Source organism: Gadus chalcogrammus, chromosome 3 (assembly GCF_026213295.1).
Source record: "Gadus chalcogrammus isolate NIFS_2021 chromosome 3, NIFS_Gcha_1.0, whole genome shotgun sequence".
NCBI lineage: Eukaryota > Metazoa > Chordata > Actinopteri > Gadiformes > Gadidae > Gadus > Gadus chalcogrammus.
The window spans coordinates 19,140,479-19,155,478 of record NC_079414.1 but is presented as its reverse complement, the minus strand read 5'-3'; the positions used below and the strand labels follow the sequence as shown (position 1 = coordinate 19,155,478).

The following is a 15,000-nucleotide window of genomic DNA, read 5'->3' as shown; positions in this document are numbered from 1 at the left end:
ACACACACACACACACACACACACACACACACACACACACACACACACACACACACCAAAAAGGTTTGATGTGTCCCCACAGTAAATGATATCTAAAAAGCACCTATTATGCTTTTTCGACTTTTATGACCTATAAACTTTGTTATAATGATTTAGAGTCATGTTTAACCATGCTAAAGTGTCAAATAATGACGCACATGCATTTAGACGTATTCCCTGCTGACCGTCTGGGGTGGCTGTGCAGAGCGCTAAACACTAGGGACACCGGTCACCATTCACTAATTCAAATTTCCGGGATTTATCTACGTAGAACAATTCAGATTTTCCATGTATGGTAATGCTGCAACATGCTCTTCTGGAAGGTAACCAATCACAACGGAGTGGGGTTGGCAGGAGGGGGGCGAGGGGGCGGAGAAGGACGAAGCCGAGTGTTGACAGAGAATGCTGAAAGTGCCCATATGAGAGGAAGAGTTTCCCGAAAATCTACATCGTTTTTTGTGCTGTGATTCGTAGCAGGTTGCTCTATAGGAGTCATTAATTAGAAATGAAGACCAGAAAAGTAGCATTATAGGAGTTCTTTAAGAAACAATATGATGATTGAAATAATCCTAGCCACACATTTTATTGTAAATGTCGTACATAGCCGACATCTGTGCATTTGTAGCTCAGTATTTCTACGTGTCTAAATGGCGTCTGTGTTGAGTTTCTACTCACAACTGCTCCTTTGGGCCCTGACTCTCCATTCCTTCCCAATGGCCCTTGAGGTCCCTATGGAAACAGCAGAAACAACATCACCTGTTATCCAAGGAGAAAAACAAACTACTCAAAGGATTAACTGAATAAGTGGTCATGTCTTACTCTCTCTCCAGTTGGTCCTGATGAACCGTCGTGGCCGGACGACCCCTGAGAGAAAGGAAGGAAGAAGGAGTCACGAAACAAACATGTTATCAATATCGGTCTGATAACAGAACAATCAAATCCATTTTCTATCAAACGTGGGGTCCTAAACAGCATATTCTGGGGGCTGGTTTGGAAAATGTCTTGATCACTGAGCGGGTGTGATGCTGAGATGTTGAGATGTTGTGATGTTGTGATGTTGTGATGTTGAGATGTTGAGATGTTGAGATGTTGAGATGTTGACGTGTTGACATGTTGACATGTTGACATGTTGAGATGTTGACATGTTGACATGTTGAGATGTTGACATGTTGACATGTTGAGACGTTGAGATGTTGAGATGTTGACATGTTGTCATGTTGTGATGTTGACATGTTGACATGTTGACATGTTGATCTCCAAACCTTTTCTCCTGGTTTCCCCGTGGGCCCGTTGGCTCCTCTGGAACCTCTCGCCCCCTGTAGGGAGGGGAACGTTAGCCCAGTCTTTATCCGCACCACAAAGCCTTAGTTTAGAGAGACTCTTAACTGGGAACACCGCAGGTAGAAAGTGAGGAAGACACAAGGGGCACTCACATTGGGACCCCTCTGGCCCCCACTTCCTTGCTGCCCCCCTGGACCCTGGGAAAAAAAGAACATGGCGCAGAATGTTATTGGTCGATGGGAGGATTCAAATCAATCAATCAATCCCGTTGGACTCATTCGACGGACCCACCTTCTTCCCTTTCTCTCCTTCGGACCCGACTGTGCCCGGGAATCCATCTGATCCCTGTGAAGGAGGTGGAAACACACTAGCTCTCAGATCCACCAACATCATGCCCTTTAGGGTAGTTTACTGAATATGTTCATGTCATGTTTACCTTGGGTCCCTGTCGCCCCGGGTAACCAGGCAACCCGGGAACCCCCAGTTTACCCTGAAATGAGATGGGTCGAAGGAAGTGGTCAAAACAATGTATCCAATAAACACTGAGCATAAGATTGTATAACTATACTTGTGTTTTAAACTTAACATCCCCTAAACACAGAGCTGACTCTATTACAACTATACTTTTGTTTAAACTAAATGTGCACTAAACACAGAGCTGAATCTATTCAGCTATACTTGTGTTTGTATTCCTCATTGAAGCAGTCTTTGGGAGGACAAACACCTTCTCGCCGGCGACGCCCAGAATGCCGGATTCTCCCAGAGGGCCGAGCTGGCCCTTGGGCCCCTCAGGTCCGTCTTCTCCTCGGTTACCCGTGGCCCCGTTGTCCCCGTTGTCCCCCTTCACCCCCATCTCCCCCTTGGACCCGGGGAAGCCATCCTCGCCCTGCGGACAGAGAGAGGGGAGATGGGTCCGACGCCATCAGACAGGGAACCAGAGGAAGGGGGTTTGGGTGTTAATGTGTCAGTGTGGAAGGGGGAGAGGGTTGTTGTTTAAAACCTTTCAGATAAGTCATCCTCCACTAAGGGACTCAACCAGCTGTCTGTACAGGTTAAGTGTGAATAGTATCTGTATAGTGTGTCTCATGATGTGTTGCAAAATCAAAAACCTTCTCACCTTCTCTCCTTTGCTTCCCTTCAACCCCCTGATTCCGTCCGCGCCCTGATAGACAGACAGATAGACAGACAGACAGACAGACAGACCGAATGTCAGGCTAACCAAAACAACAGGAAACACACAACTTCAAACCATTTGGATTCCTTGTGATTCCTTGCCAACAATTATATTCCGGCGAGGTGACACCCTCTTGATCTGTCATTCGCAGCAAGCGGCATATCACGATTGTTCAGCAGACTTCAAACATCAGCTGTTTTTGCCTAGTGTTTCTGTGTCTGTGTGGAGGGGAGTCTGTGTGGAGGGGAGTCTGTGTGGAGAGGAGTCTGTGGGTAGTGGAGTCTTTGTGTAGAGGAGTCAGTGTGGAGGGGAGTCTGTGTGGAGGGGAGTCTTTGTGTAAAGGAGTATGTGCAAGTGGTTCAAGTGTAAATGTGTACGTATGTGATGGAAAAACACTGGAGCTTATGTTGACACTGCGGCACGCTTTACCTTGACTCCCCGGGACCCAGGATATCCGACAGGCCCCTGCATGCCCAGCGGACCCTGCGAACGAAACAAACGTTCACCTGCATTTTCCCCTGTGCTTTTAAAACAACATACCGGGTAGCAGCTAGCGCAGCCGCTAACAGACAGGAGACGCAGCGGCGCGGATATTATGAGTGTTTGGAACAAATATATTCCTCGAAAGATACACATATGCACACACGCACACACAAACACACACAAAGAAACACACACACACACACACACGCACGCACGCACACACACACACACACACACACACCACACACACCCACACACACACACACACACACACACACACACACGCACACACGCACACACACACACACACACACACACACACACACACACACACACACACATACTTACAGGTAATCCCTTCTCCCCTGGAGTCCCCTCTCTGCCTGGATGACCCTAATGACAAGAAGGAAGAGGAATGCTGGAATCAAACAGGCACTGTGTGCGTACGTACGTGTGCGTGAGGGTGTGTCGCCATGCGTGTCCTTATTGACTCACAGTCGGCCCATCATTTCCAGGTAAGCCCTGCATCCCCTTCTTGCCTTGGGGTCCCTGCAGCAGCACACAGGGGGTGGTGAGTGACAAGCTATTAACCGAGGCTCCCCCCAAGGGCCCAGAGTACAAACAGGATATAACAGGATATATCTTACCTTCTCCCCGGGGTGCCCCACGAGGCCTTGTGGGCCAGGGAAGCCCTGTCAGAGAGGGGGAGAGCGTTAGGATACAGGTGTGTGTCTGTCTGGGTCTGGGTGTGCTGTGTGTTGGTTTGCTATGCTTTACATACCAGTATTCCGATGTTCCCCTGTTGTCCAGGTGCCCCAACCTCACCTGATAGTCCCTGTTTGACAAAGCACAGCCATTGAAATACAGTGCAGAGTATTTAAGTCTATCTAGGAATTTTTAATCTATTTAGGAATATTGTGGACTACTCTTGGCTGTTAATGACTCATATGGACTTGTATGGACTAGTATGGACTATTCAGACTATTGTTGACTAGTCAGGTGTACTCTGGAATATTTTCTTTTTTATAAATTACATATATGGACTTGTGTGGATAATTTTATGCACCATTATTCAGGTACATTGTGTTGCCTATTCAAGTCTATTCTGGAATATTAAAGAATATCAATGACTAATACGGATTAACATGGAATATTGACGACTATTTAGGTCTAATTTTGAGCATTCAGGTATGGTATTGAATGTTCATAACTATTCATGACCAAAATGGACTTGTATGGCCTATTATGGACTATTTCTGGGTGGTTCTGGACTTGAGCTTCAAGGTGTCATATGATGCAATAACACCTTACTCACCTGGTTCCCCTTTGACCCTTGAACTCCATCCACCCCCCGGATGCCCTAGAGAAAGAAAGAAAGAAAGAGGAGGCAAAGCATTGAAAGACTCCTGTGCTCACGGGCTGGGTGTAGGGTCTTCCCAAGCAGTATTAATTATAATAATCAGAGTTTAAGGCTGTAAAACTAAGTCCCTCTTTATGAAAAAAGATCTGTGTTTGAGGTTCATGTCGCTAAGCAACATGCGTTGTAACCATCAGCGTGTTCACATTAAAGGCATGTAAAACCGTCTAACTACAGGCTTCTAGAACTTCCTGCCTTGCAGGAATCCAGAACGAGGGGGTTCTCCGTGTCGTTCCGTCGCTTTAAGCCATGTGCGCTGTGAACACATGTTTATTCCACTACAAGCAGCTTATCTGACACACGGGAAGTAATTCGGTTTTTATGGGAGTAAATATTAAATACAAGCGCTGACTTGCGTGGCAACAAAAGATGCAACAAGTCGGGCAAGGGGCGTCTCCGCGGCCCCCGGTGATGCAGAGCGCAGTGTTTGGCAGGCGGACGGCGTGGGAGGATTGCCCAACGCCGTGTTAACAACTGCCGCATTAGCAGCGTAATCGTGATAACGCAACACCACCACAGCCGACAGCGACGCAGAGTTGTTGTGTGTGAAATATGAGGGAGGGTATTGTGTTGTTCGTGTTACACAGTTGAGATGTAGCGATAAGACGGATTATATGGAACTAATTGAAACTGTTATGTTCCTTCTGTATCCGAGGAATCAGTGTCGGATTCATGTGTGTGTGTGTGTGTATGTGTGCAGGTGTGTGTAAACAGGGGTGTGTTTGTGTGTGTGCGTGTCTGTGTGTGTGTCTGTGTGTGTGTCTGTGTGTGTGTGAGTGTTATTGATGGTAATAATGACAGGTGGTACTTACAGGCTGACCTAAGGGTCCGGGATTTCCTCTTGGGCCATTCATACCTCTGGAACCCTAAAAGCAAAAGTCAAGGTCAACATTGTATGTTAACGACTCCCTGTGTTTGTGTGTGTGTGTGTGTGTGTTTGTGTGCGTTTGTGTGTGTGTTTGTGTGTGTGTCAGATTGTTTGTACCTGTGAGTGATTGTGTGTGTTTGTGTGTTTGTGTGTGTGTGTTTGCATACAGGTGTGTGTGTGTGTGTTTGTGTGTGTGTGTGTGTGGTGTGTGTGTGTGTGTGTGTGTGTGTGTGTGTGTGTGTGTGTGTGTGTGTGTGTGTGTGTGTGTGTGTGTGTGTGTGTGTGACTGTGTGTGTGTAGAAAGGAATCAAAATGTTGTATCCAGCGTATCACTGTAATGCCCTCAGGCCGGTGTTATACTGTTCACCTTAAAATAACTAAAGTCCTTCATTCCTTCGGCTATCAGGATATTAAACGGCCACAGTAGTCATTTCAAATGACTGGTACAATCCTTTAAACTTATTTATATGAACTATATCAAATGTTTTGATGTATTTACTGCTGCTCTTTTCTTCCTTGTACTGACCTTGGTACTTTGATCTATTGCCTCTGACATATTACTTTCTTATCTTCTCTTTGAGTCTTTTAAGTCATTTGTCTGGACTGGTTTCAAATTAATTGCCCTTTTTGGGATATATAAAGTTGCCTTAATCTGAATCTGAATCTGTGTGCACTGTGTACACAGTAAAACTGTGTGCATGTGTGTAAGCGTGCATGTGTGTGTACGTGTGCATGTGTGTGTGTGTGTGTGTGTGTGTGTGTGTGTGTGCCTGCGTGTGTGTAAACGTGTTCACTCACAGCATCCCCTGCTTGTCCTCTTGGACCAGGTGGGCCCTCTGAACCCTGGTGAGAGGAGGATCAGAAGGTTTTCTCCTCAGACATATTTGAAATTTGTGTCATTTTTCAAACCAACCATCTCAGGCTCCGAGCACTCTCACCTTTTCACCCGAAATCCCAGACGGGCCATGATGGCCTTGCTTCCCTCGCTCCCCCTGACACACGAGGGAGTAGATTAAATTATGAGCTGACAATTCTATGAATGAATGGATGAATTAAGGATCAATCAACGATTCTAAAGAGCTGGATAAGTCGTTCATCTTAATCAAATTGACCTTGTGTCCCTTGTTTCCAGGGAGACCAGGCAGCCCATCGAAACCCCTGCTCCCCTGAAAGGTTAAGAGAGAGAGAGGGAGAGAGAGAGAGAGAGAGAGAGAGAGAGAGAGAGAGAGAGAGAGAGAGAGAGAGAGAGAGGGGGGGGAGAGAGAGAGAAATGGGGCGATGAAAGGTTCAAATAGATGCACGATGTCCAGCGTAGATAATCAGAAGGAGAAGAGGAGGAAGTAGTCCTCACCTTTGAGCCTGACTCTCCTATTGCACCGCGGGTCCCATCTGTACCCGATCTGCCCTGGAACACACAAATAACCCCACACACATTCACACACACACACACACACACACACACACACACACACACACACACACACACACACACACACACACACACACACACACACACACACACACACACACACACACACACACACACACACACACACACACACAGTGAGATTGCTCACAATGTTAAACATTTCTGGGACCAGGCGTGCGATAACAGAACGATGATGTGTTTACTCGGAGTGGCCAACTGTATCTCTCACCAGTTTCCCTAGACGGCCGTTCTGCCCCGGACTGCCCTGCATCCCCCTCGGGCCCTGCGGGGCGGACATAGCACAAACATTAATGGCCGCTGACGGGAAATGTAGAGTCAAGCAACAACAACAGCGCACAACAATGGCTCAACAACATTCATGAGCACGCTGCCAGGGTTACCACACAGCTCATGGGCTCATCGGTGACTCACCGACGGCCCCGTTTCCCCGTTGCTTCCCTTCAACCCTGAAGGGCCCGATAAACCCTGGAAACACACACACACACACAAACACACACACACACACACACACACACACACACACACACACACACACACACACACACACACACACACACACACACACACACACACACACACACACACACACACACACACACACACACACACACACACACACACAGTTAGTAGGAGTACGGAACGCATGCAAAGTGTCCATTTGTAGCCTTGGTTGCCATTTTAACACAGTGGGTCCGACTTCTTACAGTTCTCACGTTTGTTAACAGATTCTTTAACGACCTCACTTCGTCCAATCTATGATCCTTGATCTTTGGCCTCTGCGTTTTAATTCCATTGTTTTATAGTTGATATAGTTATTTTTCCCTGGTTAACAATGTGCTATGCATCACTAAACAAAGAGGCTTGTTGTCATTCTGAGTAGTAGCTGTGATTGTGTTTATCGTGGTTGAGGGGTGATTAGCGATGATGAGGCTGCGTACTCACCAGGGGCCCGGGCCGGCCCCTGAGGCCCAGAGGTCCGTGGGGGCCCTTCATGGCCAGCTAGAGTAGGACGAGAGGGGAGGACAGGCTGTCATGTACCCTCCGAGGGGACTGGGCTGTGGGCTGAGGGGTCGGGTAGTGGTTGGTATTGATCGTGGTGGTTGGTGTTGAGGTGGCGTCCTTACCTTGGTCCGCTGGAGGATAGCCTGGGCCTGGGCCTCCTGGGCTGAGACCACTGGGCCGGTCATGGGGTCTCCACCCGCCTGGAACTACACTCACGCACACGCGCACACGCACACACACACACACACACATGGACATGCATGCATCCAAACACGAACATACACACACACATTCAAAGATACACACAAGAATAGACAGAAATACATGTATATCCACACACACACACACATTATTTAACTGTTTACACAGACACCCATCCAGACATCAATATTGTGCTACTAGACATGCAACCGGTAATCAAAAGCATACACAACACATGCAGCTCAAGACTCCCCCAAGTGGTCGCTATATAAAAGTACCACTGTATTATACTATCCAGCCATCCCCACCAGGCAACAAACTAATTACGACAACTACACAACCATGTAGGGGTGTTACCGGTATGAGCATGATGTTCCCTGGGGGGCCGGGAATCCCATCGGCTCCATTGATGCCCGGACGTCCTTGCGGTCCCTGTTAGGGAGAAGGAGATAAGGAGACATAGGAGGACACATGGTGAGGATACACCAGGCTTTTGTGTGTGTGTGTGTGTGTGTCTCTGTCTGTTTGTGTGTGAGAGAGTGTTTGTGTGTGTGCGTGGTTGTGTGTGTGTGAAGGATGCTCACCAACTCTCCAGGATCCCCTCGAGGTCCCACCAGTCCTGTCGGACCAGAAGGTCCCATATCTCCCTAAACACACACACACGTGCTCACACACACATACACACATACACAGAAACACACGTACACACATACACACACACACACACACAAACAAAAAACATGCTAACAAACACTCACACACACATATATACACGGACACATACACGGACACACACACACACACATGCTTCGAAGCACACACACACACACACACACACACACACACACACACAAACACACACACACATGCTCACACGCACACACACTCACACACAGATGCACACACATACACACACTCACACATACAAACACACACATGCTCCCACGCACACACACACATGCTTGCACGCACACACACACACACACACACATACACACACACACACACACACACACACACACACACACACACACACACACACACACACACACACACACACACAGACACACACACACACACACACATACACACACACACTCAGACACAAATACAACATGCACATACGCACAGGCATACAGAAAGACACACGCACACACAATTATAGCAACACTCACTTTAATGGAATCTTTACATGGCTCCCGTAAATGTCAGCTGCACTTTAAAATACTGCCACCTCCTCCCATTGGAGTGGTGTCTTTAGGCGATTATTCAGAGGAATGAGGCAGGTCATAGTGAACAAGGTCATAGTGATCAAGGTCACAGTGAGCCAGGTCATAGGGAGGAATGTCATAGGGAGCAAGGTCATAGTGAGGAACGCAGTAGAAGTCACTGACCGGAGGTCCTGGAAATCCATGGGGTCCTTCTAACATTGTGCCCTGTGGGAAAATAGCAATGATTTAGTCCTGTGTATGTGTGTGTGTGTGTGTGTGTGTGTGTGTGTGTGTGTGTGTGTGTGTGTGTGTGTGTGTGTTTGTGTGTGTGTGCTTTCATGCAGGTGTGCATCTTCATGAATGTGCATGTGTGCATGCATGTTTGTCTGTGTGTGTGTGTCTGTCCAGGCATCTTTATGTTTATGCATGTGTGCACATGTATGTGTCCATGCGCATGTGCAGACGTGGTGTCTTCGAGAATTGTCTGGCATTTGTCCTTACATATCCCATCATCCCTGGTTCTCCTTTATCGCCTTTCTCCGGGATATCCTGATCAGAGGGGTGGACAGAGAGAGGGATGGCTAGACGACGGGATCAATCACACAAAGAGGACGACTGAAACTGTTTCGTTATTTAATATAAACCATCTGTTGGTGTCTGGTTGCACGGGACGCTGCTACTACTGTTACAGTTGTGAACTTTAGCTTGTTCCTGGATCTCTATGTTCCTGTGTGTGAGAAGGTGTCTACTGTTCCTGGATCACTATGTTCCTGTGTGTGAGAAGGTGTCTACTGTTCCTGGATCACTATGTTCCTGTGTGTGAGAAGGGGTCTACTGTTCCTGGATCACTATGTTCCTGTGTGTGAGAAGGTGTCTACTGTTCCTGGATCACTATGTTCATGTGTGTGAGAAGGTGTGAACTGTTCCTGGATCCCCTGACTGTGTTAGAGATAGTGTGAACTGTAATAGGATCACTATGTTCCTGTGTGTGAGAAGGTGTGAACTGTTCCTGGATCCCCTGACTGTGTTAGAGAAAGTGAGAACTGCAAATGGTTCACTGTTTCTGGATCTCTATGTTCCTGTGTGTCAGAACATGGGAGCTGTGCATGGATCACCGTGCGACTGTGTGGGACAGGGTGTAAACCCATACCTGTGCATTCCAGGAGTCGCCTCCCTCTCTCTCTGCCGGCCCGTAGCGGTCCTCGTACACCTCCTCGTACTCGTACTCCCTCACCTGGTGCTCGGTCCCGTTGTCGTAGTCCTCGTATTCCACAATCTGGGGAAGAAGAGGAACGCTATTTGTATCTCAGAGACATGCACACACATGCACACCCCCCTCCCCACTCCCCTCCCAAACACACACACACACACACACACACACACACACATACACACCATCACACATACACTCTCCAGCCCACAAACACAGACACACATTCACACACACACACACAAACACACACACACACGCACACGCACACACACACACACACACACACACACACACACACACACACACACACACACACACACACACACACACACACACACTCACACAGATTGAAACACATTAACACACACACACACACACACTGGTTCCCATCACGACATCCATTCTAGACATTCAGGGAGGCGCATGAGTCCGCATGACCTGAATCAGAATGACCTGAATCGGCATGAACTGAATCAGCAGGAACTCCTCCGTATCCAGTCCCCTGAACTCACCTCGTACTCTGTGATGTTGGGACTGGCCACCTCTGTGGAAAGGTCTGAATAAAGCTCACTGTAGTCATACTCCTCAAACTCCTCCCGCACGCGCTTCCTGGTGGACGTATCCAGCTGAGGAGCAGAAACACACTCCGTGGATGAACACAGGATGCCCCCGGTGATAACTCCATCCACTTGTTACCCCTAACAACTCGGAGGAGACGGAGAAGAGCCGTCTAACGACAGGGGAGCACATCAGTGCCCAGAACCACACATGAATTTTGTTCCACTTAGAGTTGTCCGCCAACTATTGAATCTGAAACACAGCCGTTAAAAAACAGTGTTGGAGCGAAGCCCCGCTGAAGTAGGAAAGGAAAATGAACAGTGGGTTGTTGGCAAGGCTCGCCGTGTTTGGCCTTGGAAGCCTCGCTCACGTTTAACAAGGACGGACGTGGGAGAACAAGAGAAGAGAGGGAGAAAGCAAGGAGCATAGGGGTAGAGGAGGAAGCTAAGGCATTATTTCACGTTACAGACAATTATTTGTTGGTACATTTCCGTCCTTCTCGCTTGTATCTGTCCATCAACATGACTGACAGGCTCCCTCCTACCGTTGACGTATTTCGTTGGTTCGTTGTTTGCTGAAATGCGATTGGTAACTCTTAGCCAGCTCTTCGTGTGCTTTGGCTGTCGTGGTAGTAACGTACCGTGTCTGTCTCATTGAGGATGCTGTTGTAGGGCAGGTGGGTGTAGCAGTCTGGGATGTAGTCCTGGCAGTAGGTCTCGGCTGCTCTTGGGTCATCCACTATCAGCAGCTGCTGGATGTCTCCCTGGGTCACGTGGACGCACATAACCGAACACACACACACACACACACACACACACACACACACACACACACACACACACACACACGCGCAAACACACACACACACACACACACACACACACACACACACACACACACACAGAAGTACAAACAAAAACATGCAGGCACACAGACAAACAAAAAAAACAGACGCACACACAATTACCCACAAAATTACAGACACACAAACACACACACAGACACACACAACCACACACACACACAGATGTACACAAACATATACAAAAACAAAAACACAAGAAAACACACATTAAAAGCAAACACATATTAAAACACACACACAAACACACATACATGTACAAACACACACACACACACACACACAAACAAACACACACACACATAATCACACAAAAAAACAAGCACACAATCAAACATCCAAAAATGTGTCAACAAACATAAAAATAAAAATAAATGATTGAAACCAAGGGAACATCAAAGTATCATGAATGAGAATTTTGTTTGCAGAACATTGGAATCAGCTTGCCCAGAATAAGTACAACAGTTAATCTTTATGATGTGACAGATGCCATCGTCTGTCTATCTCAGATGCCATCCACCTTTGAGTGTGTGTTTGTATCTCAGTATGTGTGATTTTGTAGGTCTCTGTCTCATTGTGTATTCAATTGGGGTGAGATCAAAGAGTCTTCACAGGCACCTTTCATCCCCCCACTCAGCTAATGGTGTCCAGAGGTTTACTAGCAAGTAACGCTAGTACATTAAATTCCAAAGACTGTCTTTCTCTCCGGATCTCTCCCTCTCTCTCTCCCTCTCTCTCCTCCTCCCTCTCTCTCCCTGTCCCTCTCTGTTTCTGATTTACAAAGGGAAATCGAAGAAGTCACAGAGAAATGCTGCAAGGCTAAAACCACAGGGAGCTCTGTTTCACAGATGGGCCAGCTGAGACCATAATCCTCAACAAGGTCGAAGTTCAAATCTATTGAGAATGACCGCGTATTGCTGATCCAAAAAGTAAACAGGACAGAACCGCTTGGAAGCTATAAAATCTTATCTGAAGGATACCCATAAAATCCCAATGCTGTTGTTAGAACACTGGAAGAAAGGATGCCTTGTCCATCCAAATGGCTTCACTTAAGAACTAACTCAAGCAACTGAGCAACTGTGGTAGTGTATTGATTATGCTCATACAAATTCAAAGGGTAATATATTTATAAGGTTATTACAGAATTAATTATAATGCAAAGATAAACCATTTTGAAGAATAGTGTGGCCACTTGGCGGCAGTGTGGTGAGAGTAAGTTATGTGTTTTTCACTTTTTACCGATATATGTAACATGCAGCAACAAGTAGAGAAGATAACCCTACAGAGCACCTTAAGGCTCCATTTTCACCTGTCACTCTGTCTTTATCCTACCTCTTTTTCCAAGTCGTGTTAAAGGGAATAGCTCCTCGAATATCGCCGGAGGGGGGAATGGGGCCTAACAGTAAGAACCTCTGTTATGTGTCTGTCTGTCTGTGTGTGTGTGTGTGTGTGTTCGTCTGTTAGCTGAGCTCCATTTGTACGAATGGGCCCCTGAAAATGCACACACACAACCGCGACCACAAGAACTCCAGGGTCCCAGGGGGCCGGGGCTCGTACCTCGAACACCTCTTCGTCGAGCAGGCGAGTGCCGAAAACCGTGACCCCCCCGGTGCTGATCTCGGGGTCGGGGCCCCGGAGGAGGTCCATGGTGTCCACCTTCTCACAGTCCAGGTACAGTGTCACCGACTGGCCCTCCACGCTGTACGCCACCCGGTGCCACCTGAGACAGGAGGCAGAGACACAAACCTGTCGTCTCCAGCCTTCTATTGGTTCACAGGGAGACCCTCCCCAAATCTGAGTTCCCTATCGTAAGCGGATAGCAAATCGAAACACGGACGAGCCAAATGAAATTGGGGTTGAATATGTTTTGGAAAAAAAGGCCAGAATATCTTACCAAAAAAGGGGATCTAGTTTGTCTTTTCAATTCACTTAATAATAAATATCCTTTAAATATCCTACTGAGTGAGTTTTGGTCCAGTGCCCGGCTAAAGCGTTCCATATGCTGAGACCAAACGCATTCCAAACAGCACAAAGCAGTTGCCCTGGATTTTGATTTATATTGTGGGTGTAGTCAATAAATTTGATTCGATTGAAAGTCTAAATGGAGGCAGGTTGCCCCGAAGACCAAAACAAGGAGTATTTCTTTAACAGGATGATTTTAGTGCTTCCCTCATGGAAATGGTGTGTGTTTGAGTGTGTGTGTGTACGTGAGTGTGTGTGCTTGAAAGCATGTGTGTGTGCGATTGACCACGACTGCATGCAAACCGGCGTGTGTTTGAGCGTGTGACTGTCAGCGGTGCGTCCGGGTGTGTTTCATCGTTCGGCGTGTCACCCACTTGCCGTCGGCCAGGTTGACCTTCCTGAAGGTGGGGTAGAGTTCGGGTGGGGGCTGGCCCTCCTGGTCCTCATAGAGGAAGACTGGGGAGCGTCCCACCTCCAGGCCCAGCTGCTGGGTTCCCTGCAGACAGTGGAGACGGAGGAGGAGTAAGGAATCAAAAGAAGGAGAGATGGATGGTGTGGACAGTATATATAAATGCAGACATTAAAGCATCAAATATTGATTCAGCATGTGTTGTCCACGTCCATTTGTGTGAGTGCGCACGTGGGTCTGTGCATGAACATGTTTTTGTGAAATGTGTGCACATCTGTGTGGGTGTCTTCTTCAGTTTGTGCATGTGCGCATATGCAAGTGCTTGTGTATGTGATTGTGTTTGTGTGTGTGTGTGTGAGTATCACCCACAGTAGGGCTAGAGCCAACACACTCTACCTCAATTATGTGACCAATTAACCTTACAAAATTACAACAAATATTTGTTGTTTTGTCTTTTCAACTAGATTTCCAAGCAAACATGCATTGAGGAAGGGAAGCCTTCTGCTAGGTAGCTGTATTTCCCTCCAGTGACCCAGACACATATTTCCCAACAAGAATCATCTCCCCAGGTCCTCATCTCTCTTTTCTGATGTCAGTCAGATTCAAACAATGATGACATTCAGATTGAAGGTTTTGTCCCTGCTCTCTCTCGGCAGTTATCTTTAAGATGCACTTGCAATTTCTAACAATTGTATAAATATTTCAATGTTATTGTTTATTGGGTTTTAGTTTTTGTTGGTGTGCAATTTAATCTCTCCTGAGTCTATCATCTGTGTGTGTGTGTGTGTGTGTGTGTGTGTGTGTGTGTGTGTGTGTGTGTGTGTGTGTGTGTGTGTGTGTGTGTGTGTGTGTGTGTGTGTGTGTGTGTGT

The 15,000-nt window shown here is 47.2% G+C and overlaps 1 protein-coding gene across 1 annotated transcript in view; it reads right to left on the bottom strand.

Moving 5' to 3' along the window:
• The window catches only part of LOC130379628 (collagen alpha-1(XI) chain-like), a 41,321-nt gene that overhangs the window by 17,018 nt on the left and 9,303 nt on the right, over positions 1 to 15,000 (bottom strand). The window contains exons 4-35 of the mRNA XM_056586573.1: positions 14,096 to 14,217; positions 13,317 to 13,479; positions 11,538 to 11,660; positions 10,852 to 10,965; positions 10,277 to 10,402; positions 9,628 to 9,675; positions 9,310 to 9,351; positions 8,500 to 8,562; positions 8,273 to 8,347; positions 7,837 to 7,920; positions 7,655 to 7,711; positions 7,124 to 7,177; positions 6,921 to 6,974; positions 6,614 to 6,667; positions 6,375 to 6,428; positions 6,201 to 6,254; positions 6,061 to 6,105; positions 5,207 to 5,260; positions 4,293 to 4,337; positions 3,759 to 3,812; positions 3,625 to 3,669; positions 3,473 to 3,526; positions 3,326 to 3,370; positions 2,924 to 2,977; positions 2,438 to 2,482; positions 2,045 to 2,206; positions 1,757 to 1,810; positions 1,612 to 1,665; positions 1,473 to 1,517; positions 1,302 to 1,355; positions 859 to 903; positions 715 to 768 (exon numbers count right to left, since the gene is read on the bottom strand). Coding sequence (XP_056442548.1) covers positions 715 to 768; positions 859 to 903; positions 1,302 to 1,355; positions 1,473 to 1,517; positions 1,612 to 1,665; positions 1,757 to 1,810; positions 2,045 to 2,206; positions 2,438 to 2,482; positions 2,924 to 2,977; positions 3,326 to 3,370; positions 3,473 to 3,526; positions 3,625 to 3,669; positions 3,759 to 3,812; positions 4,293 to 4,337; positions 5,207 to 5,260; positions 6,061 to 6,105; positions 6,201 to 6,254; positions 6,375 to 6,428; positions 6,614 to 6,667; positions 6,921 to 6,974; positions 7,124 to 7,177; positions 7,655 to 7,711; positions 7,837 to 7,920; positions 8,273 to 8,347; positions 8,500 to 8,562; positions 9,310 to 9,351; positions 9,628 to 9,675; positions 10,277 to 10,402; positions 10,852 to 10,965; positions 11,538 to 11,660; positions 13,317 to 13,479; positions 14,096 to 14,217 — 2,196 coding nt within the window. The remainder of the gene's footprint in view (positions 1 to 714; positions 769 to 858; positions 904 to 1,301; positions 1,356 to 1,472; positions 1,518 to 1,611; positions 1,666 to 1,756; positions 1,811 to 2,044; positions 2,207 to 2,437; positions 2,483 to 2,923; positions 2,978 to 3,325; positions 3,371 to 3,472; positions 3,527 to 3,624; positions 3,670 to 3,758; positions 3,813 to 4,292; positions 4,338 to 5,206; positions 5,261 to 6,060; positions 6,106 to 6,200; positions 6,255 to 6,374; positions 6,429 to 6,613; positions 6,668 to 6,920; positions 6,975 to 7,123; positions 7,178 to 7,654; positions 7,712 to 7,836; positions 7,921 to 8,272; positions 8,348 to 8,499; positions 8,563 to 9,309; positions 9,352 to 9,627; positions 9,676 to 10,276; positions 10,403 to 10,851; positions 10,966 to 11,537; positions 11,661 to 13,316; positions 13,480 to 14,095; positions 14,218 to 15,000) is intronic.